Source organism: Meleagris gallopavo, chromosome 3 (genome assembly GCF_000146605.3).
Source record: "Meleagris gallopavo isolate NT-WF06-2002-E0010 breed Aviagen turkey brand Nicholas breeding stock chromosome 3, Turkey_5.1, whole genome shotgun sequence".
NCBI lineage: Eukaryota > Metazoa > Chordata > Aves > Galliformes > Phasianidae > Meleagris > Meleagris gallopavo.
The window spans coordinates 54,317,043-54,342,394 of NC_015013.2; the positions used below are offsets into that span (position 1 = coordinate 54,317,043).

The 25,352-nt window shown below is 39.6% G+C and overlaps 1 protein-coding gene across 1 annotated transcript; it reads right to left on the reverse strand.

Moving 5' to 3' along the window:
* Positions 1-25,103, reverse strand: KLHL14 (kelch like family member 14). Its single transcript, XM_019614016.2, has 7 exons — positions 25,000-25,103; positions 17,170-17,259; positions 12,661-12,739; positions 6,583-6,773; positions 6,200-6,358; positions 3,385-3,542; positions 1-2,717 (listed from the first exon to the last, which is right to left on the reverse strand). Exons 2-7 carry the CDS (start codon positions 17,255-17,257, stop codon positions 2,577-2,579), a joined length of 816 nt encoding a protein of 271 aa, XP_019469561.1. The 5' UTR covers positions 17,258-17,259; positions 25,000-25,103; the 3' UTR covers positions 1-2,576.
* Positions 25,104-25,352: the final 249 nt, after the last annotated feature.

Here is a 25,352-nt window from a genome sequence, read left to right on the forward strand (position 1 = left end):
AGGAAGTTTACACATCTACATGATAAAAAAGTTCCAAAGAATTTAATGTAGTTATTATTTATACATACACTTTATAAGTAGGAATATGGCAGACAGTTGAATTAGTACATAAAGTTTTATTTAAAGTTTTCCCCCTACGAGCAAGCTTCATTTACACAGTCTAATACTGTACAAAATTTACATTCTCTTTGTGACTTATTCAGTTAGCACTTTCCTTGGTCATGCCTTCCTGAAAGATAGAAAGATTTATATAGAGACCTCTTAAATCTTTAAATTATCTTGGTAAAAAAAAAGAACCACTTAAAAGGACAACAAATGTCCTTTAAGATGGTACATTTCAGTAAAGACAAGTGACAGTCAGTGTTTAGTGGCAGACCTTATCGTGATCTTAAATGTTGTTCTAAGTTTCCTCGTTTAGTATCTTGACAGTTTCCTTTTAATATATATTTATATTTATATACTTTCAACAGGAAAAAAAAAAAAGTCATGATTGCACCAAATATATTTTACAAGGGATCCCTTGGATCTGAACAATATAAATAAATACAAAACCAACTAAGATTGCACTATATAGTAGAAATGGATTGAGATTTCAGGATATACACTCCACCTTTACGAGTTCCTTAGTGATGCTCACTGGAAAATTCCCCAACGACACATTCAAATATTAGCATCTTCAGATAATTATTTTGTTTAAACATTTTCTTTTTCCAGGCATGCAGCTACTTCATCAATTGGTTTATTGCATTTGTATGCTTATCAGTCTTCACTGCATTACTCCAATTTTACATCTGCGTAATTCTGCAGGAGTTGTACTGCAATAAAACTGGACTGATGCCAGAAAGAAACAGTCCCGCAGTATTTGCTCTCCATTATTTATATTGCTCTCAAGCTTCAATATATGGTGTAATTTCTGAATACATTCGTCCTCTTTCTATTTTGCAAAGCAAATAATGAGTTCCTCCTCATGTCTATTGCCTCTGCAGTAGAAACCAACCTCCAGCAGTCATCTGCTCCTTGCTTAACGCATTAGCATTACAACCTATCATGAAAGATATGCACAAGCTTGAAAATGCGAGATGTGAGATTGTTTTGCCTCTTACGTGGTGCAGCCAGTTAAAACTAAGCAAATTAAAGGCCAGATTCTTATCTGACACAAGCCAGAAGCACATCAAAGCACACTGGCTTCAATGGAGCAATATCACTTTATATCAATGAGGAAGATGGTCTTGAGAGTAATGGATGTAGCATCAGTAAACCACAATAGAAGAATTCTGCATATATTTTGCTGAGGTGCAGACGATTATGTTAAATACCAGACTTCAGATTTTGTCACTGCTTCTGCAATGCCAGGATAGAAAGATATAAGCTTAAAACATGGACAGTCTGATTTGTGTAAGCAACTAAGAGTTCATAAAGCAAGTCTGAAATAAAGCACTCTGAACTTGCTTTGCATTGTGTAAATAATTACATGAGCTACAAGGCAGTGGAAAGTCCAGCCTCATGTTACTTTGGGTCAATAATACAAATCTTTCTGGCTACGTTTAAGACCAGTCACATGGGAGTATTTTAACTACTCAGCAGTCCCCTTCTAAAATTGTGTGCAATCATTTAATAGTCCAAAGTAATACATTTACAGTTAAATGCAGTCTTGTTGTCTTTGGAAGCAACTAGCACATATGCTCCTAATGGGTGGGTGAGAAAAGCTAAGGAAGGGTTCTGGTGCTTCATTACTTGGTTATAGAAATAACTTACTTTATGAACCCAGAATTTAAGGTATAGGACCGAATTTCTGCTATTCTAACATGAAAGTAGTCATTCCATGTGATTTCAGTGAAATGACTCTGACTTTACACAAATGTGACAAGGAGAATTTGACCCTAATCCTCAGACTGGCTACTGAAAGAAGTGCTCAGTAAAGCATGGGTTTCAGTGTAGTCTTGGTTTCCACTACACTTACATGTGGGGACGTTGAAGGCAGAGTGTATTTGATGACAAGCTGTGCAAAAACTGAATGACATTTCTTTACCTTCTATAATCTTCTGATCCTGTGTTGCTTGCAGAGCATGTGTAGTAGCTCTAGGTTAGGATTACAGGAGGAGACAATTCTGCAATGCAGAGTGAGCTTTTCACTATCTGAATTCTGAAGCATTCATGAAAACAACATCCTCATGACTTCAACACAGATCACATGCAGGTAGATACAATGCACAATACTGATCTTTTCTCTTCAGGCTGTGTCTGAACATTTAGCCTTCATACTTTTAAAGTTAGATTTGACGTGAGGAATCTTTCTGCAGCAGGAAAAAGTTAAAATCAGTCTGAAATGGCAGTCTGTCAGCATGTAATGTTCGGTGTGTTTTAGCTACTTGCTTCATAAGACACTGGCTTCTATCTGAGATGGGACAACGCTTTCTTTTTGTTCTCTTTTAGTTTGCTCCTAAAGCTTAAGTATGGAATAAAGGGTCAATTACAGTAGATTTGTTTACCAGGAATCCTGTTCTAAGAAAATATTTACGTCACCCGTCATAATTTTCCCAAATGCAATCAGTGTCCGTGTCAGTGCTCCTCCACTATCACTTGTTGTACGGTACACAGGCTGGCAATATGACAGTTGAACAAGCAGGTCCTGCAAGTGGCTCAGCAACATCTCCTTCTAGCTCTGTCCAAGTCCCCTTCTCAGGGCTATAGCAAATAGTAGAAGATTTGTAGGCCCCCTGTAACAGAACCAGAAGTTGTATTGAAAGTGTCCCAGGTGAAGTCTAAGTTACCTGTAAGCATTAAAGATTAAAAGCTACTTCTTTTTTCAAAAGTGACTCACAATTTTGGGCCTTAACTTAAGAACCCTTAGGAAGGTTTGGTTTTCCTACAAGCAGAGCATCCAGCTTCTGAAAACAAGGCTCCTTTACAAAGCTCCTTATAAGCAGAGCTAGATGCATGCAATCCCTACCAAATTACATCTTATTTTTACATTACTACTTATTAGTGAGTATAATCTGATAATAACTCATTGAAATAGAAAAGCACACAGGTAAAAAAGCACTACATGTTCTCCACAAGTTGAAAACCAAACCAAAACTTGTCTCTGCAGCTACTTTTGTAGAATTATAGAATGCCTTGGGCTGGAAGGGACCTAAAAGAACATCTACTTCCAACCCCCCTTCTGCAGGTAGGGTTGCCAACCACTAGTCAGGAACCAGACCAGGCTGCTCAGGGCCCCATTGAACCTCGCCTTCAACACCTCCAGGGATGGGGAATCTACAATTTCTCTAGGCAGCCTGTTCTTCATCCCTTTCTTCCTCTATGTCCCCTCTGACAAATATATCCTCTGGGTGCAAGAGCTCAGCAGGAATGAAAGGATTACTGCAGAAAGCAAGTACGCACCATGCTCCAGCTGTATCCTCCTACAAGGTAAATACTGTCATCAAGGACTGCACAGCCAGGACCGCTGCGGCCCTCCAGGATAGGAGTCTGGAGGATATTCCACTGGTCACCTTTAGGGTCATAGCATTCCACAAGCATTACGTCGAGGTGGGAGAAACCTGGGTAGCAGCATTGAGAAAGAAGAACATGAATTATGGCACACTATTTTAGATATATATATTTTTACTGTTAAATGTATTAACTTATAGTTGCAATTGCATTATCACAACACCACTATTAAATTTTCTTCTAGAAAATGTTACCATATACACCTAAGCCATCTTCTATAATGATAATATCCCATTACTTCAGTTCAAATGAATCTGTTAAAAGCTTTTACCATTATTCCACAGTCTTCTACAAATCACAAGTACACTCAATAAAAATGAACAAAGCAAATTCAAGCAATATTCCTCCTCATCTATCAGTGCTAATGCACATTTGAGCATGTAGGAAAAGGCTATCCTGGCAGTCTTTCCCAAAGGTCAGCAGATGTAAACTATTAAAAAATCAACAGGTTAAGTTTTGCTCAAGAATCAGTGTCTCCCAAGTGAAGGTGGAGCTTAGACAGTTGATGCCACTTGGTCCCAGAAGGACGTAGTATTCAGAATCAGTTGCAAGTTGTTTTAAGGTGTAGCCTAAGCACGTATGTGTGACGTGACAACATCTTCAAGGCAACAGAGACGTCACCAAAAGAACTGTGGTGTCACTCTTCCATGTCTGACAGAGAAAATGGCTCCAAGCAACAGCTGCTTGTAATCACCAAAGGGCAGATACATCTCAAGACTCTCAAGCTGTGATGCTCAGTAACAAATAAGTGAGCAGAATGCAGACATAGAACCCAAGTGTCCTGGTTCCTGCTGTAGTACTTAGATATTTCCCTAGCTCAAACTTCCTTTTTTTTTTTTTTAATCAGAGCATTGCAAGAAGATTATGGTCTTCTCAACCTGTTAGGATGCTTTACTTGACATTGCTATGTTCTCCATCAAGGCAAAGTAGAAAAGAGAAGTCTGATTTTCTGGAAAAGGGCATCTGATGTTATTGGTACTTCAAAATGAAGTTTCTTGTAGGAGGGAATGAATAGCTGTAATGAAATGATTTTTCTGTCAGTGTTTTCAAGGAGCCATAGAAAGGCCACAGCTGTGTGCCAGAATCTGTCAAAGAGCTCTGTAATAAACTGCAGCATACACACGTCTAGCTGTGTTGCAGCAAATGCACTGCTGACAGAGGCATACCAATCTAGCTTTACAAAGAAGTGCTTGGCCATGGAGCTATCAGAGCCCTGCAGTTCTGACCCAGTGGAGAACTTACTACATTTCATCTGCACTTCAGCCCCCTTCCTCCTCTTTGCTTCACTTTAGAGAAGAAGATATATTCCCTAACAGCCCTCCTTCCAGAGACCAACTTTTCCAGAAGTCTAGATGGTAACTGCCTCTCACAGCAAACAGCAAGCAATTCAAAGGGCAGCAATGCAGGGCAGCAGCTAAAGAGGCAAAAATGCAATGCTTGTTTTCCCAGAGGTGAAACTGGGTGAAGAAAGAAGGGAAATGGAAACAATTCAATCTTGTGCAAACCAAAGGAAGTGTTATACCTTCCTTTGGTTTGCACAAGGACTGGGATGTGTTAAATAGGTTAACTGAGTAGGAAACAAAGCCAACACTGTGGAGCTCTGCAACCTCTACAAGTTTTGCAGATGTTGGCAGATTTTACCCCTGTTACTTTTTGAAGTTCAGCCCAGAAAGACCCATTGTAACTGAGTGTGGTGAACAGAGGCACATCAGCCCAGTTGCAAGGGTTTATGCCCCAGTACTCTTAACTGGAAACTATGTAGACTTTGTCCCCTGTATGCACCATGGACATTCAGATCTTGAAAAACAGCATGAGATTTCACAGTCTCATTGGGACTTGGGTGCCAGAGTCATTCAGGCACATGGCATGGTATAATTGTCAGTTAACATCACCATTCCTACTATTCCTTTTGCATTACAATTTTCTCTTTTGCTGTTGTTGTTTTTTTTCTTTTTTTTTCCTAGTTGTTTCTTTTCCTTAAGTAAGAAAGCAAAAGAAAAAAAGAAAAGCCATTATACTCTGTTAAATATTTTCAGAGAACAAGGAACAGGAGCTGTGTTTTTTGTCTGAATGGTTGGATTAAACAGAATAACAGAATCTCTCTACTTCAACAGTAATAGTTATGGCATGTGAGTATTAAGACAAAAGTACGAGGTGCCCAAGCAGTAGTTAGCTTAACATGAGACCTTTTCAGAAGATGAAAGCAAGAGATCTCTAAAAAGAATCATAATTAACAAGCCATATTTAATACTAAAAAGGGATCTAAAGAGCTTAGTCCTCATATTTAATAGCTGGGTTTTTTTCTCTCATTAAATCAGGAACTTGTTTTTGTATGTTGCTCTGAATAAAGCTTTCTCTAACTGCACAATTTGGAAAATGATTTACAGAGGAAAATATTGCTGGTACTTTCGGGTCAAAGAATAATCTGTTTGTTTCATTGAATTCTTGGTAATGACAAATTGTCCATGCCTTTGAATAATGGAAGCTCCCATTTTTATTATCTAAAGCATTCATTACTCATATATTTAATGTACTGTTATAATTTTAAAATAATTTGCATAAAATGTTTTTAAAATTGCTGGCTCAAGTGTCCTGTTAAATTGTGTTGCCTGTATTTTAATGTATTTAACAATGACTATCTAACAAAAATACTCTTTATCAGGAGATGGGTGACACTGAAACGCTTTTTCGCTATTAGAAATGTGACCTTTCAAATGGTTTCCTCCAATGGCATACAGTCGGTCATTCATTACAGCCAAAGTGTGGATCGCTCGTTTTGTGTTCATGTCCTGTTTTCGGGCCCAGACGTCCATCACAGGGTCATAGCAGTACAGCCAGGGGACATATTCTCCATTGTGAACACCTCCTGCAAAATAAATGCACCTCTGTTGATTATTGTAAATAAAGACGCTGTTCTGCAGCAGGAATTTAGCACTGGGTTTTGTTTTTTATATCTTCTTATGTATATATGTATATATGTATATGTGTATATGTATGTATATGTATATGTATGTATCTCAACTTATATGTATATATATATACACACATACATAAAATACTTCTATAATGGGAATTGTAAAAGATACTGGCCTGAAATATATATCTTGCCATTGTGAACGGCTCCTGCATGGGCTGCCAAAGGTTGTGGTAAGGAAGACACGTAACGCCACTCATTTGTCTCCAGGTTGTAGCACTCCACGCTGGACAAATAGCCAGTTTCATTTCTTCCACCAATTACATATAAGTTCTTGTCCAGGCGGCAGGCATAGAAGCTGGCTCTCCTGAAGGATGGGACAAAAGAAAACAACACGAGCCAACAACCAATGAGCCACTCCCATCATTTTTTAAAATCCAGCTGCCACCCTCAACTAAGATAGCTGCTATTCCAAATGGTACTTTATGAAGTGCCCAGAAGCTTTGCATTCTTGCATTTATCCTAAAGACTTTGTCTGCTTTGCTAATCAAATACACGTTCTACGTCAAATGAATACCTTACACCTTATTTTTGGTGTCAAAACAATCAAGCACACATAAGTCTGACAGAAAATACATTTTTTTCAAAGCTGTTTGTTGCTTTTTCACACCCGTGAAAGATAAAAAGGTGCTCATTAATGTTTGGGGCATTACCTTGTAAGGGATATAACAACTCAGTAAGACACAGTGAAAAATGAGGTAGATAATGTAACAATAATAAATTATCTTGACATTCACTTTCTTTATGGTCCTTCAAGGGTCATTGTTCCCAATTTACTAAGAGAACCACATCATCAAAATTTTTCTTCAATTATCATTTTTTTCTTCTTTCTGCAGTACTGCAAATAGAACAACTTTCCTTAAGCTGGGCACAGTGTTACATTTCTACCCTTTAACCCAAAAAAGGTCTGGCTCCATCCACCTAACTCTGAGAAAAGTTTTAGCCACCTGTTTGGTTTTGCAACTCAGGTATGCAGGGAAATCATTATTTTTTTCTGGTTATGACTACTAGACATATATTAGCTTGTCTTTCTTGTGACTCTAAAGTTAATTGTGTCTGTTACTGAAGTAAAAATAGTGCAGAAGATGATTTTGAGAGACCTTACTTGGTGTAAGCAACGGTCAGGGAACGCTCCCCTGATTATTCAGTGGTAGGAAGTTTTGCCAGGGTAGAGGTCTCTAATTCTAAGTTACAATGATATGAGAAAAAATGGCAAAAAAAAAGAAAAAAAAAGAACAAAAGAAAAAGCACAGCACAAAAACTAGATTTGAATAATAGAAGCATTAAGATTGAAAACAATCCTTAAAATCACCAAATCCAACCATAACCTAACATTACTAAGTCCATCTCTAAACCACATCACTTAGCACTTCATCTACCTATTTCTTAAACAATTGCAGGGATGGAGACTCCATCACTTCCCTGGTCAACCTATTCCAATGCCTATCCACCCTTTCCATGAAGAAATTCTTCCTGATATGCAATGTAACGACCACCTTGTAGTGCAACTTGAGGATGTTTCCTTGCTATCACTTGTCACCTGAGAAAAGAGATGGACATCCTCCCTGCTGCAGCCTCATTTCAGACAGCTGTGGGAGTAATGAGGTCTCACTTCAGCCTCCTCTTCTCCAGACTACACAAACCCAAATCCCTCAGCCCCTCCTCATAATTCTTGTTTTCTTGTCTTCTCAGGAGCTTTGTTCTTCTCTGCACACGCTCAAGCAACTCTGCATCCTTCTCGTAGTGAGGAGCCCCAGACTGAACACAGAATTTGAGCAAAATTGTTGGTTCCAAACCTGAAATTATTTCCTGGACTAAACAAGTCATAGAGTCATAGAATGGCTTGGGTTGGAAGGGACCTTAAAGCAAGCCAGTTCCAACTTTGCCATAGGTGGACGCATCCCACCAGCTTAGGCCGCCCAGGGCCCCATTCAACCTGACCTTGAGCACCTCCAGAGATGGAGAACCCACAGCTTCTCTAGGCAGCTCGTGTCAGTGCTTCACCACCCTTTCACTGTGTGTGAGCCCAGCACCTTGCAGGCAGGCCAGGCTGGGTCACAAGCCTACCTCTGTAGCTAACATGGTGCTCTCTGGCTTCTAAGCACTTCCTCAGGAAAGTGCCTAGAGAAAGGAATGATGCAAACAGGAGGAAATGAATGTCACTAAGTGCCTTCAACTACACTGACGAATTAAATAAGACCATTTAATTTATCTGTCAATGGGTAGATAGAAGCTGATGGCATGTATTGCTCTGCATGGTCGGGCAGCAAATTGTGCATCTATGTTTTTAGCCTGATTTTCTATGGAAACAAAGCTTATTTGATTACACTGTACGTGTATCCATGTCTGTCTGAATGTTGTCTCCTCACCAAAAACCTGCTGGCTGATTTCACTCTAATTTGACAGCGGGTAAAAGCATTAGAGGAAACCGAGTGCCTATATGCTTCCTGAGAGCATATGACAGGCAAGACAGCCCACATTCCTCCCCTGGGAGCAGGAAAAGCTGCAGAGGTCACATCCAGTTAGACATCCTACACAGGCAAGCATGTGCTGAGAAATGCTCAGCCAGAGCTCACATCTCCTCTGGCCCTGCTGTAGTTGGCAAAAAGCTGCAGCGCTACCAGCATCCATACTCGGGGTGCTCTTGTGCCCATTTCTCTGTCCTTAGCCATCTCCTTTGACAAACCATGCACAAACTGCTCTCACAGTTGTTGACATACTTTAGTCAGATTTTCAGTAACAAACCTAATAAAATGTGCAACAGAATGAATTTTCAAAACCAAACTCTACTGCAATTAGTAGGTATATACTATTATATATGAATAGTGGGTTCTCTCTCTCTCTCTCTCTTTTTTTTTTTTTTAGTTCAAATTCAACAAAGAGGTAGGTATTACTGGTAGGCACTACTGTTTTAACTGAGATTTTGTGAACATCACTCTGGAGGTGTACTCCTGGTTTCATCCACACAGTGTCACTATAAGGAGCAAAAATGAGAGCGTCAGCATCCTTCCCTCTTCTGCTTAGAGGTGAATATTTATTTACCCAGTAGCTCCTGCCACTAATATGTTAAGGTTTTTGGTTTTTAACTTCTCAGTGATAGAGCACACGAGGGATGTGCTGTTAAGGGAAGGCTTTTTAAATTGCTGTAAATTCAGATTAAAACATAATGCAGCAGTCTTCACAAGACAACTTTTCCTACAAAACTGGGAAGAGACTACCCACTCTAATTAAATAGCTGGAATGCACCTTAGGATGTGAATATGGACAGTAAGACAATTATTTGGGGATTTTCTTCAGAGCTTGCAAGTGTCTGATATTTTCTGGTCTATGAAATGCTTTTCCTTCCAACCCTCTCCCTCAATAAGCAACCTAACTAACTTTTCTCATAATACACAAAAAGGAAAACATTTCTAACACTTCCAAAAATGAATTCATGCTCTGGAACACAAAATACCAGTCTGAGGTGTAAAACTGTGAGTGATCACAACAGAATCTGGATCTTACTACATGGTCACTGTTAGAGTGTTTGCTTTTGCTTTTAAAAAGCAAAAGCCATTTTAACAAAGGTTAATGCTATTATTAAAGTCAGAGACTAAAATAAACATAAAATTATTTTCTGTCTTTTTTTTGTTTGTTTGGTTGTGTTTTTTTGTTTTGTTTTGTTTTGTTTTTGCAGCTTCTTCTATCACTCCACTCAGCTTAATTAGAGAAGGCAGCCTGGATCAGATCCACTTGTGCTTGCTTCTCCATGCCCTGGCAGAATACAGTCTTTTTTATTTAAATAAAATCTTCTAATTGGAATGTAAGAAGAACAGGAAGTTATAGATGTTCTCCACCCCTTATCCTGCTCTGGGCTGATTTGGTAGGTTGGAACAGCACTGGACAGAGGTGTTCAGTTGCAACTCACTCTACAAGTTCAGAGAGTTGGTTCTCAATTAAACTTGTTAGTGTAACTGGACTGCTCTCCAAACAGTATCCCACTCTCATTGTATGGTTGGGCCAATCAGTATTTCAATAACTGATGAGTCATTTGCTGCTTTTCTCAGCAACACACACCTGAAAACACTGCCCACTTTTCAAAGGCAACTATTTTTGAGATATGCTACAAATGAAAAGAAGCCAGACTTGGTGTTAAAGCAAAACATGCTGAAGGCTCTGAATCCATACAGGGATTAGATTTTTCTTTATAGCTCAAACAGTAAAATCAATCAGATATGGATTTTAGTATATGAGATAAAAGTTTACTCATCAAATATTTCATACAGATTTTCAACTTGAGAATATACTGCCTGTGAATGAGACCCACATTTACCTGGCAATCATTTCAAAGGAGCTATTACAGTCTATCCAGCCAATTATTCTCAGACTAAAATTCCTAAGTGGGTTTTGACTTGATGGACCATAATGACTCAGAAGAACCCATTAAACAGTCTGTCTTGTCAACGGTGCCTGCATTATAACAGCAGATACAGGGCGTGACCCTGTACTCCTAGAGGGAGAAAAGTAGCCTATTGACTTTAATGAGAACTTTATCTGACTAAGAAGCTGGGAAAGAGACTGCAGAAAAGATCCCTGTAGTTTATATGACCTAAAACTGTCTGGGCCAGGCCCTACTTCTAAAGGCTAAACAACTCTGAGAAAGTCATTAGGGATAACCAAATTAACTTTTAAAACATTTCAGAAACTCGAAAATCACTGTTTTCCAACAACAGCCCCTACACCAAGGAGACTTTATAGAAAAATAATGGACAAGCCTACGTGCTATATATCCTGAATAGAAGAGATGACATAATATAGTCCCTAGCTGAAGGAACTATGTATGAGTAGACCGTTACATTTAATTAAAACTGTAATGTGCTAAGCCCTATCTCTGGAAGTGTTCAGGGACAGGCTGGATGGGGCTCTGGGAAGCCTGATGTAGTGAGAGGTGCTCCTGGCTCTGGCAGAGGGGCTGGAACTGGATGGTCTTTAAGGTCCCTCCCAACCTAAACCATTATAGGATCATAAGATTCTAAGATACTAACATGTTGCAATTGATTGCTAGGCAGCTGCTAAGCAATCATAAAGCTCAGCAGACTTTCTAACTCTTGGATGAAGGTGGCAACACCCTGCAGAATATGAGACAAGTTGTATTCAGCACCTGGAATTACCAACCACATTTACCAGTAGCACACAACTGCCTACTGTGGAGGTGAAAGAACTCCTCTCTTTGCTCTCCAACCTTCAATCACCTACCTGCTTTCTGAGCTTTGTCAGACAAACAAACCCAACCCTTCAGTCGGCCACATGAGCCCCTTGGGAGTTTGTTTGCAGACACTCAGAGAGCCAGACACCTGAACACTGTGGACAACTGAAAAATGGTAATACTGATGGCACAGGGAATACGGAGAGCGTCCCAGGAGACTGGTGTGAGATATCTTGTACAGTAGTTCTATGAAAAGACGAGTGTTCATCTAAAAGATGGATCATCTTTGGAATAGTTTTTCATAAAAGCATTATTCGGATCTTCTGCCTTTGATACTCTTCCTACGAAACACACATGATTCAGATCAGGTTTAGGGGACTTTTTTCCTGTTAGGTTGGGATTTGGGATCCAGAATTAAGTCTATGCCATTTTTACACACCCTTGCTCAAGTCCACATGCAGCTCTGCTCTTTGGTACACAGCAGGATTAAAATGTATGCTACTCTAATATGCATTGGCTGACAGCAACTTCGTTCAAAGACCACCCAGGATTCTGAGTCTTCTGACAAGGTAAGTCATGTTGAGGAGAGATCTCCATGGCTGGTGTGGTGAGACGGGATGGGGTCAACATATGAAGGTTTCAGCTCTCTGTACGATATCTGTCTATAATTACTGCTTGTTTACTGCAAACTCATCATAACACTTCAGTCAGGTAACATGACAGGATACTACAGAGACTTCAGAAAAATCCTTCAGACTGCACTCGGACAACCAGTAATTGCACAAAGTCCATGGTTATTTTGCACGAGTTAGCACTGCAGGGTTTGGCATGTGGAGTTTTGAATCTGGAAATGTTTAAAAAAAAAATTAGGAGACAAATGGGAAGGAACTGCACGCTGCAGTTTTATCTCTGAATTTGCAAAATAGGCATCCTTATTCCCCATACTAAGCCAAACTTCTACTGCTCTTAGGATGATAAAACATATATTGAAAAACATGTAGGTTTTTACCTCTCTTGCATGGGTGGAAGTTGTATCCAGCTGTTAAACCTGGGATCGTATCGGCTAACAAAGTTTGTGCTGTGCTTCCCTGTGAAGATAGATTATTTTGACACTCAGCTGTTTGTTTCATGTATTTAACATCATGATTGTATTATAAATTACATATATTTCACAAGTTGCCAGCTTTTATGAAGGGTTACCCCGTTTACAACAGTGTATGATTACACGATGTGTACAGTAATAATTCAACAAATGGGGCACTACAAGGTTTGAATTAGCAATTGTTAGCAGTAAAAGTGGATAGAGATTATTCTTGCACTCTGTAATAAGATCTTGAAAACGTGGATTTAAATTTACTTATAGATGCTGTGGTAGTTTCAAAGCCACAGTAAATCACAGCACTAAACAAAATTACTGCCCAAAAGAGAATATCCCTATAGTATTTTATAGTATTTTATGGTTAGAGTGTTTTGTGTCAGGTATCATAGGGAGAACACGTGCATTTCTTTCTCTTCACTTCACCTCTATGTGGAACAGTAAAAACAGCGAGCAAATAACTACAAGTCACATAAGCCATCAGCATGCAGTATTTGCACTAAATGGCTTATTCTACCATGTACTTTCAGTGTAAGTTAGGAGGAGTTACACATGTGCATCGAAGGGGGAATATACTCTTAGAGTCTTACTCCAGATGTGTTAGCTAAAATGTGAAACATGAGCAACATACGCCGGCTAACTAGCTTATCCTTGCTGTCAAACCCAAGAACTGTATGCATGTCTTCACGATACTAAGATTTCATTTTATTTTACATGCAGATTGACATCACAGCGAGAAAACTGAAGCAAGAGAGTGTACGGCAATTTCTTGTAACACCTGAGACTTCAACAGATGAGGACCTTTGAAAAAGAAACCTTTGTTTATGTAAGTGTGACTAAAAAATTGAATTAGAGGCTTCAAAGGACAGCAGAATAACCCAACTGCGTATGTCACAGTTCTATAAATGGTCACTGGGTATTCTACAAGGTGAATATTTTTGCATCTGAAAAGCCTCTGTAGGACTGGTTCACTTTACTTGCTGCATTCTACACTTAGTTCAGCATGTGCAAATAGACCATCAGGAGACTGTTGAGAAGAAAAATTATACAGCTAGAATCTGTATTCATAATCATTTAAGATCATGTTCTACCAGATTACAGAGAAAGAAAGCACTGACTACTCTATCTGGAAGCAAACTCATCCTCTCGCCATATATAATCGTGTTCCAAATCCAGCATGGCGCCTACTGAGGACCAAACTTGCTGCATGCTGAGCACTGCTCAAATGCATCTCAGAGTATAGGGTGAGAGCCCAATATGCTAAAGGAAAATGGGCATTTTTCCACTGGGTTTAGAGAAGGTAGACTTTGCTCTTGGTCCCTATCTGAATTCCTTTAGTCTACAATGACAATTTAGAAGAACAGTATATTGAGAGTTATAAATTCAATTCAAGAGTAAAATAGCAGGACCTGACCAGCTAGGTCTCACTGTTTAGGACATGCATTCGTCTATTTCTACTACAAAAGTGAGACTACAATACAAGGTAAGTACTGATCACAAGTTTCAAGTCCTGTGAGGAGGTTTCTGCTCTTACTGCATCTTTCAGAGTTGCTTGGGACTTCAGAAGTCATTGGCTATATGGCAGCTTTTTCACTCGTGTCTCACAAAGTTCTGATCTGGAGACCTTGGCCTCTTAACATAGTGTGTCATGCACATATTTGGTACAAATACCACATATGTAGAAGATTGTGCAGCATGAAGTAGAATGAGATTTTATTGGGAACAGAGTGGGATACAGGATACAGATCTGGTCACTTGATAGGAAAGAAGATGAAATCAAACTGGAAGGGGCACAAAGAAGAGCCACAAGGATGACAAGAAGAACAAGACATTTATCTTATGGCAGGAGATAAACTCCAGCAGAACTTGGCTTGTTGTACCCAGCAAAACAAAAGCTGAAAGGGAAGAGGAATGCTGCCTGTAATACATCAGAGGAACAAATCTCCAGGAGGGGAAAAGCTATTAAGCTAAAGGCCAACTCTGGCACGAGAACAAGGTGATTTAGACAGTCAAAGAATACATTTTACTGGAAATTAGAATAAGGCTCCTAGTCATTGAGAGCAATTGGATTTTGTAACAGCTTTCCAACAGGAGTAGAGCAAGCTAAAAATCCAACTGCTTTTCAAATGGAGCTTAGAAAATTTACAAAATGGGACTATATGATGCCTGTGATGGCAAGAAAAGGATTTGATAACCTCCTTAAGCTGCCTGGTATAAATGGTTTCATTCCAATTTAATTTTGGAATTCAGTTTGAAAGACAACTATATCTATTATTTTTGTCTTGCTCATCAGTCAGTAGGGTTGCACATGCCATGAAGCACTTGTCAGAATGCAGAAACTGTGAGAAGTAAACAGAAATCAGGACTAGTAAATTGGGGTAATGAGAGAAAAGGAGGCAGATGCTGCTCTGCTCTGTACAGCAAGCTTTCTGCACCCATGCCAAAAGGTGAAGGGCTCTGAAGATTATGAATGTTTATCCTAAATCCATGCCATTGCTCTGCAACCTGCTCTCATCAACGTTTACTCATGCAAGGATCCCTTGTGATTGGAAAGGTGATGCCATAGGAGGATGTAAAAAATGAGAATAAATATCACCACGCTTCCTAGGTTGTCAGGAAGTCAGAGGAGCAGCACAGAATGTGCATGGTCACTCCTTGGGGTACACCTTGCTTCCCAAGAATTGGCACAAAGCCTAAAGAAAAGCATAATGCTCCTTCCATTGCCACTAGTCACTGAAACAACACTTGGCATCTTTCCATTTGTATTGGAATCCTTGAAATGCACTGGCAGGAACGCTCAAGTTAGGTTCATTTGAAGACCCTTCTGTTCTATGAGAATAGGCAAAGGTCTTTACACAAAAGTGAGTATGTGTGAGCAGTTCCCATGTAGCTGCATACTTCGAGCAAATCAGTTTCAAAAAAGAACTAGTCCAAAAATATCTCTGAATGTAGTTTATGATTTTTAGGTCTACTTTTTGAGACAAATAGGATCCATTTTGCTTGGGGTAAGTTCGTAAAGAGATCAGTATCAATAAAGTTCCCACTTCCTTCACTGTAACTTCACTACGGACAAATCACAGCTCTCTGATTCTCACAGATCAAAGAAGCTGTTGGATGTCTGCTACACGTGTCTTCAGCTCAGAAATGATCGAGGCAGTCTTAGAATTTGAGTGTTATCTATGTCACAAACCATGTGTTCAAGTCCTATCTCAGTCACAGGGCGCGCACTCCTTCTTAGAACTCTCTATTAGCTTGTGACTCAGTTTCCACATCTTTAAATTCTGTATAATTATTCGTCTTTTCTTTCGTCCTTCATATGACATGGCTATTTAATTAGAAACTGCCTGGTACAAGGTCTGCCTTATGTTATCTGCTTACCACCAAGCACAACAGGGGCCCTCAGTTGTTGACTATGGCTGATACTCCTAATAATAATTACCATTTATAATGCTCCTGTACTTCCTGCGTAATATAGCATAACATAAAGGAGATTCAAACAGCAGAACTGAAGGGCTCTTCTCCCAAAACACTTAGTGATATTTTAACTACACCGGAAATATGTTTCTAGGGTGGTCTGGATTGTTTGTCTCAGGTTTTAGGAAGTGAACAGATGTAACAATTTTCTATAATTTGGTTTAGTGCAGATGCTGAAATGGGGCATTCACAATAAAATATATGCAGTATATGTAATTTCAGCTGGATCCTCTGGTGTTTTAAAGTAAAAATGTGTACCTGCAAGCTGTTTTATGGTTTCTCAGTCATAATTATCTCTGTTACACAGGCTGCTACAACTACAAGTCTTTCTTCATGTGCAAGCTTTTTAACAATGTCTTGACTATTTTGTGAATTTTGCAAGGCATGGTACTCTCCTTTTGCATTGCTCAGAAGCCTGTTAAATTGTTTAATTTCTCTTTGCAGTAAATTTATGAAGTAATCAAATCAAAGAAGGTAGCAGCAGATAATCTATATGAGAAGCTCTTGCACAAGACTAAAAAAGGGACCAGTTTAAGAATCTCAGTCTAGATAATTAACACATTAACAACTTTAGCTGCGAGTATCTGGTTTGACAATAGAAAGGAAGCATTCATCTACTGCAATTGCATTATTATATTATGACTGGAAGGAGACTGGAAATGAAGGTTAAAATTCTTAACAGCTGCTGCCTGGTGCATGCACTTGAAAGAGTCTGTTCTGCTGCCTGTGGCATTTCTCGAGGGACGTGGGAGCTGATGAATGACAGAGATGCTAATGCTGAAGTACCAGATATTTATTACATCAATATCTGAAAGTAGCCTTTAGTAGCTCAACAATTTGGCTACAAGTCCTCAAAATAACTTACTAATGACCACATCAGCTGACCTGACAGACAGACAGACACAGGAAGGCAGATGCTGCCTGTGTCTTTTAATATTGTGTACATACCATTAGGGTTCCATTGGTCTTCTCCTCCGAGTACAAACAAGAAGTTTTCCACTTCCACTACACAATGATGCGCACTGTTATATGGCATAACTGCAAGCAAAGAGAGATTTCTTTATCAGCTCAGGGCATGGGTTCCATAAAAACTTCCAAAGGTACAAAATGCAACACCGTGATGGAATTTGTACAAAATAATAGAAAGCATCCACCCCAAGCATGTATGTCTGATGAATTAACAGCAGAAACAGATGCTTATTATTAATTTCACATTATTTGATCTCGTAGATAATTGAATAAAGCAGGAATGCTGGCTCCTTGGTTCCCCACCCTCACCCCCCTTCGCCACATATATATGCTGCTCTAAAATGAATGTTAAAATGAGTGAAGTTGTCTGATATTTTCCTGGAATAAGCAGATGCTAGGGATCCTGGTATGCTAGGAAACATTATAAAAACCTCAGCCCAGCTTTGTTCTGTTGGTAATGTTTCCACAAGAAGAGTCAGTGTGTTCAGTAGCTTTCTATTACACAGCAATGAACAAGCTGCATTTCCATACAGTTTTAAGTTTTTAAATTAAGGTCCTGCTGATTTAATGCCTTTTCCAAATGTATACGCTTAATTTCCTGTACAATGTCATTAGCAGCACAATCACACATTTTCTATTCATCTAATCAGGAAGCCCTTTGTTAACAAAGATCAAAACTGTGGCATTAGGTTTGCAGTATCCTTTCTTTTTGGAGACACTGGAATTACTATAGACCAAACACAGTCACAATATTCTATTTTTTTCAACTTACATTTTCAATCGTAAGTATTAAAACACAAAAATAAGGCTCATCTATACACCATATGCATATATTATTGTGCTGTGGCATACAGCACCATTGATATTATATGGTAAATGAAAACTTAGGCAGCATTAGTTATCATACCACATACAGTAGTTTTGGCCCAGTGACACCAGTAGGAAAAATGATGTCCTTGTTCAGCTCATCATATGGGTACCTTAAATCTAGGTGAGGACAAATGGGGAGGTGATGTGCATGTACAGGCAGGGAACTTATTGCTTGACACGGATCAACAGAGCACTTAGGAAACCAGTGCAGTGGGAAATCAATATGACTCAGGGCCAGCTCTTACTTTGTGCTCTTTTGCCAATGCCAAAAAAAAAAAAGGCAGCCTATCTCACACTTGGATTATTTTGGTTGATATATCTCTCATTTCATTTGTTTTATTATCTTTTATTTTTCTCAGAATGCGGTTGTGCAGTACAGCATATGCAAATAAAAATAATAAGAAATGCGCACAGCTTTGTTATTTAGGACACACGTTCTTAAAGATCAAGTGGGCTCATTTAAGCTTCTTCCTGAAGTTTTTGCCATGGCGATGATGAATAAGTAAGGTTCGTTTTTAGTAAAGGTCAAATATCATTTTCATAGACTGCGCTCTTAAAAGTCATGTAAGTGAAGCAATTCTTAAATTGGGCAGCTAAATACATGGAAGATCACTAACTGTTGTTATTTGTTACATGCAAACTTAACAAAACTGGAATGTAATCCTATACTAGGCAATGCCTAAGAATTTACACTACCTACAGATCCCCACAGTGGGATGAAAGAATGACAGAGATTTTTATTTCTTAGTATCAACACCATGCGTTTCCCACTCATTAATCTCAAACATTTTCCCATCTTAAAATCTCTCATACCCACTGAACTTCCCTGGATTTTGTGGAAACTTGTACTAAAGAATGAATCTGACTTCCCACAAGAAGTCAGCTGTGTCCCTTTGATGCCTCTGGGATCATTCCTCTCAAGAAGAGGTTCCCAAGATCAGTCTGCAGGGTCTTTAGTTCTCACCTATCCCAGTGAGCTACAGTATTTTCAAATCATGTCCAAGACAGAGGTTGAGTCAGGCTCTTCTTTCAGTCAATTTGAAGAGATGTGGTATTTATCAAGGACTTGTGTACAGACAGCACACGTGCATATTTTTCATGTAGTGTATTTCCATTTTTTGAAAATACTTTATTTATCCTCCATATTGACACAAACAGGGCCAGCAGAGGAAGAAATTATATTTTAAGCTTTTCTGCTGTTTCCATGCATATAAACTATGCAATAAGACTTCCACACTTATGATGATAATTAAACCTCAAAAACTAAGGGCTTAATCCCAGCTCCCACTTTACTCAATGGCAATGTTCCCATTGTTGGGGGATTGGGCCCAAATGACCTGAACTAGCATCTGCAGCTCACAGGAAAGCCCCAGGGAAGCTTTCTCAGGACAGGAGAGTGGTATTTGGGCAACGCTGTCAGCACCTGAGAGAGTTTTTGCACTGAAATGGGGAAATCATCAACGTCACAGCCTTTCTCCTTGATCTTTTTCAGAGTCCCTCACAATCATGAATTACACACAGAAATTAAAACTAGGGCAATTAACAAGACTGCTATAAAAGGAAAGCACCTGAAAACTTCTGTCATAAGCTATAATTCCTTATGAACACACATCTGTACAGGAGCTAACTTTCATAGATACAGTCAAAATTACACGCTAGTGATCTTGCTAATTCAGTTTCTGGTAGTGACAGATCTTCACAAACTCCCTGAGCTTGCCAGGATGTAACAGGAAGAATTTGGCCCATCACACACACTGCCCATACTGCTGCTTCCATTACTTCTACATAAGCCTTTGTCTGCTGTTTTGCTTTAATCGTGTGAAAATCACATCCTCTCCTTTTTTCCATTTCCAGCCAGTGGAACACCTGCCTGCCCCGCAAAAAAGGGTATTTGAAGAGAAGTTTGTATGCCATGCTCAAACAGAGCCCAGTGTGAGTTTTTAGCGTGTCAGTCAGTGAGTTAGAGGGAAAGGGTAAGGAGAAGCTAATCAGGATGAAATGAGATTAAAGGCTGTCTAATTTTACAGCAACTGTGATCCATCAGCCACTGTGAAAGTGACAGTGGAAATGAATGATGGAGACAGACAGGTGGGGCTGTACATTTCACTGATTTATCCTCAAATGCACTGGGCCTTATTTTATTGAGTGAACATGACCGCATTTATCATGACTGTCATCTAAACCCACTTCCCTCCATTTAAAAAGGTCACTTTACTAGGAGGGAGTAGGATAGAGGCACTTTCAAAACAGATTTAAAATTTAATAACACATGTTTATAATCCTGTGTGAGAATTCTCAACTTTATTAAAGTAAGATTTTAAAAGAAGAAGATAAGGCTATTAAACAGATGAAAAGATGAAAAAAAAAAAGCCATGGTCACCTGAGAAACATGCTCAGCTAGCAAGGTGATAGGTGCCAGGGAATGACTTGAGACAAGTATATGTGGATTAGAAGTAGCAAGCAGAACACATATCTCCTAAGCCCTTGCCCCTCACACTTTCCAAAACTCTGGCAGTTTTGTGCATTCTCAGACCAAGAGAAGAAACAAGTTCAAACAGTCGTAGATAAGACAATGTCCCAACCAGCCCTTTTCTCATGCAATTTAGACCCTTCCTAAGGTGAGAAGAATTTTTCATATACATATATGCAAAGGAAACACTTTCCAGGTTGAAACTAAACCACAGATCTACACTTGAGAATGATCCAGAAGACAGAAGAGACGAAGATAATGCTCATTAATCAAAACCCCCTCAATCAGCTATGGTCAGCCAGATGCCATCATGCTCCAAAGGCACCTCCAACTTTTGAATGGTGAGAATTTGAATGATATCTCTCACGTAGCCCACAAACAATAATGTGTGCTGTTTGCCTTATCCAGTTTTATTTCATTTCTGCCAAAAATTGTACGTAGGTTGCTCCAAAAGTAGTGCCTCCTGTTTATTTCCATGGAAACTACAGCATATACAAGGAGTACAGTAACTGTACTTGACAGAGCAAATATTCAGCTATAAAAACACTATTTTTCAACATTGTCACCATCACAAGCTATGCATTTTTGCCAGCAATGAACAAGAGTCTGCATGCCAGCTCATACAAATCTGCACCAGTGGAGGTGACCCACTGTTTTATAGCTGCTATGACAGTATTGTTGCTATGAAATTGCTGCCCACGCCATTCATGTGCTTCGTGATCTTCAAACTGGTATGGACCCTAGCATTACTGCATTCAAGAGAAAGGTTGCCTTCTTCTCTGCATGGACTCTGGAAGTTCGAGCCTTCAGCTTAGTCAGCATCACAGTGTAGTCATCAGAGCTGATGATTGGTCTGGGCTTCAGGAAATCCAGAAGGATCACCTCTTTCCTATCCCCAAAGACCATGCACATCACTTTACCCGCTGAGGGCTGTGTCTTGAATAGTGAATTCACATGTCACCACTTCATGGGCTGCTGTTTTGACTCCAGCTCACAGTGATGACATGACATCTCTTAATCAGTAACAATGTGGTCCAGGAAACTGCCAATTTCAGCCTTGGATTGGTTCAAGAGGTCCTGAAAAACTTGCATATGGTGTTCTTTCTGTTCCTTTATGAGCAGTCATAGGATCTACCTGGCACAAACTCTGCAATATTCTAACATCGACACAATTGTTTTCAATGCACTGAAGCTAGTATTCAGCTCTGTACGCATTTCCTTGACTGCAGTCTGCTGATTCACATGTATGAGCTGACTGAGACACTCTTCATTTTGTGACATGCATAGCCGTCTGGAACGAGGCTTGTCTTCCACAGTGCTGTCGCCACTGCTGAAATGCACCTCCCACTCTTCATTGTGCTCACATCCACTTGTTGGCCTCCATAAACTTTCAATATGCATTGATGATTGTCAAAGGATGACATTTTTTGCCAATTCAATGACACATCCTTTCTTCACAAGCACTTCCATGTCTGATGCTGTTCTGTCAGATTGCCCCTCTGCTGTCATCTGTCACATGGCAACAGCAACGTGTAACAGAATATTGGTGGGAAGGTTCAATCTCTATTGCCATACTACCAACCTCTAGTGTTACGGGTCAGCACAATAAAAGAGGAGGCATTACTTTCAGAGCAGCCCTTCTACATTTAGGAAATGATATTTGGTTGTTCTCAATACATTATCCAAGGGACACTGATTCCTCACTTCGATACTAACCAGCAGAAAAAAAAAAAGGGAGAACAGGAATGCCATGTCTAAAGACAGAAAGAGAGACAAGCTCTGGTCCCAGGTGATCTGAAAGTTGTGATACAGCCTACAGCCATGCCCCTGCTCTGCTAAAAACTCTCAGAAACTGCATTGGATTCTTCTATTCAAAGATTAACAAAAAAAAATCCATAGATTTTTCACAACCCTGAAATGTTCAGCTGCTTGGGATATAGGAGGTACTGTGATGAAAGCCAAGAAATCTCTTCCTAAGATGCTGCATAGCTTAAGCATAGCCCTTTCAAGACTCAGCACACACTGAAAAGTCATGGTTATCATCTCTAATGAACTGTGCAGATGATGCAAGAGAAGAGAGTGCTTCCAGGACCAGGATATCATTACCAGAAAATATAAGGAGGCAATAATGACCTTCCACAATATTAGCTGCCTAACTTGTTGGATGCATAATATTCAACAAATGCTGCTTGAAAACTGAGTCTTTCCACGTCTCTCCAGAGGGCAGAGTAATGTGAGAAGATGTTCCATTCCCATACAGAAGGCACCTGCAAACTCACTGTAGGAGAATGTGATTTGCTTATAGCAGAAAGATAACATTTTGTTTCCAATCCGCTCCCAGAAATGTTAGCCAGAGGACAGTTGGTTCAATTACTTGCTGTAAGGAGAGCAAGTATTACTGTTTGCCTTTTCTTTGGTTCATAAATCATTTGCATGAAGACTATACATTTCTACTGCATGTTACTTGTTATTACTCACCAAGAGGTTATATAAATAAATGCTAGAATTCCTCTGTGAATTGTTCACTTCAACTGTTAGCTATTTAATAACTGTGGGGAAAGACTGACCACAATAAGCATGAAATTCTAGCCTCATTGAACTGACTTTTGAAGGCATCAGGTTCTCACCCACTGGTATCTTCAGCTCAAAAAATAATGAAAAAAATGTTAAAAGAGGAGAACAATGAAGAGTAAAAGGCAAATACCTCTGTTAACGTCTCTGCAGTCAAACTGTACTTTGTCATCTCAAATTCAAGCAAATAGTTGTTATGTATTTTTCCCAGTAACATGTCAGTGCCAGTCTGGAGCCTGAGCTTAACTCAGTATAGTCAGCTTGGGACAATCCAACAGCAGTCATTAAGAGCAGAAATCCTAAGATGTGAGGCTAAAGCACTGTGCCTCAGTCACCTCCTAGGGCAACCACCTAGAATAGCTATGGTCCAGCTACACCACCAGCTCTGCTAGACATTTCCCAACCTCTTCATATCCACACTAGTTCTGCATTAACTCCATTCAAACCATTACAGATACAATGGGCAGAGGCCAGCAGAGTTCATTCAGGACAGCCTCTACTTAACTGAGATTGCAAGGGAACGAAGGTAAAATGAAAACCTAAATTTAAAATCTACCTTCAATTGGAAGTATTCATATAAGTACTAAAGAAAAAGTGATCTGAGCAGATGCATATTCCTGGAACAATTCACAACATAGCAGAAGATATTTCATACTAATGAAGATATTTCATGTTCTGAATGTATTCCACATTAATGAAAATATTTTTCATTTAAATGTCAGGAGTTATTATTTTGATACATTCTTTGGAATAGCATGAGACAGGCTTCTTCAGCAGGGTTCTCACTTTAATTGTTTTGATAGACAAATTTTTTCTTATGTGAGCATCTACAATAAGACATTTAAACCCATGTTGAAGCACCAGACTAGGCAAATGTAGCATCAGGAACAGCTGGCATGCACAGCTCTCCTCAAAATAAATTGTTTTAAAGTTACTGAGATGCAAGTTCTAAGTATAGACCTGTCTACTTCCATGAGTAAAATTCACCCTATGGCAGAAAGCTTAACTGAGTTTTCAGGAGCACACATATTTGAGTATTTGCAAAAGTTTTACCCATATATTTTGAAAGCTGCAAACGCATATTTGTATTTCATTTGGATAATAAAAATAAGGCTGCCCATTTGGATCAACAGTGTCTTGATCAAGTAGGAAAATCCTGCATTTGCACATCAGCACCAGTACCAAAGTCCTGGCACAATCCTCACTGTGCATGGCAAACCTATGCACACTCTGCAGTGCTTCCCCATTCTCTTCCCTAATAAAAATAACTCCTTTCAGCTGAGCTGTTGATGCAGTGCCTGAGAAGCCCATCTAAATGAATACACCCAACTTGTCATGAAGCAGAGCAGTGGGATCTAATATTTGATCCCATGGGAACATTAGAAATGACAGTTTTAGGAGCCATGAACAGCTCCTATTGCTTTGTTATCCCCTACTCATGTGCCAACCCACTGCCCAAGCCCACCCAGGTCCTCTCTAGGACTCTCCTAGCCTGGTGTCAGACAGATTATCATGCAACACTTTTTGTCCACCATGGTGAGTTATGCATTGTTACCTCAGTGACGGCTGTTTCCCAACAGAATGTGCTGTATACCTACTCGGGCCTGGATTTATGGTCTCTAAAGTAGAGCCCGACATATATTACTGGGGAATGACATCTCGTCACATCATAATAGTTTCAGGATGAAACATTCATATGTGACACTTCACACAACAAAATCTCCTCATAGAGGAAATGATGAACAGTCCCTGATGGGATAAAACCACAGCAGAGTTGCCAGAAAGCTCCAGAAAGAAATACTATTTTGCCCCAAAGGAGACTTTCAGATCCTCTAAGATAGCTGCTCAAGGACATGCACTCCTTCTTCCAGCAGTACTACGGGAAAAAAGTATTTCACCAGGAGTGGTGGGTTAAGGCCCAACTGCTTGTGTCCAGATGCATCCATTTGAGAGTCAGATTCTGTCTGACCCTAAAACATGCACATTCTCCTAGTTCCCTCTGCAGCTATTATTCCAGAATAACCACAAACATTCCATTCAGGAATCCTTGCCAATTGTCACAGGAACGCTCCTAGTTCACCTTCAATGGACAAGCCACTCAGATAATTGGTGCTGAGGGCCGCAGTTGGACTTACTGGCACTGACCAGCTTGAGGTCTCTGCCAGTACAGCTGCCCGTGGCCAAGGAGCCCCATTTCAGCCTGGGCACCCAGTTCTGGACTGTGTTATACAGTAGGTGTGCTTGCTTCCAA

Excerpts from the sequence above, each read along its gene's own strand:
- KLHL14 (XM_019614016.2), bottom strand. The coding sequence starts at position 17,257 with ATGCCATATAACAGTGCGCATCATTGTGTAGTGGAAGTGGAAAACTTC. Across the intron at positions 12,740-17,169 it reads AGACCAATGGAACCCTAATG|GGAAGCACAGCACAAACTTT; the intron begins GTATGTACACAA and ends CTATCTTCACAG. Across the intron at positions 3,543-6,199 it reads TGGAGGAAACCATTTGAAAG|GTTTCTCCCACCTCGACGTA; the intron begins GTCACATTTCTA and ends GCTGCTACCCAG.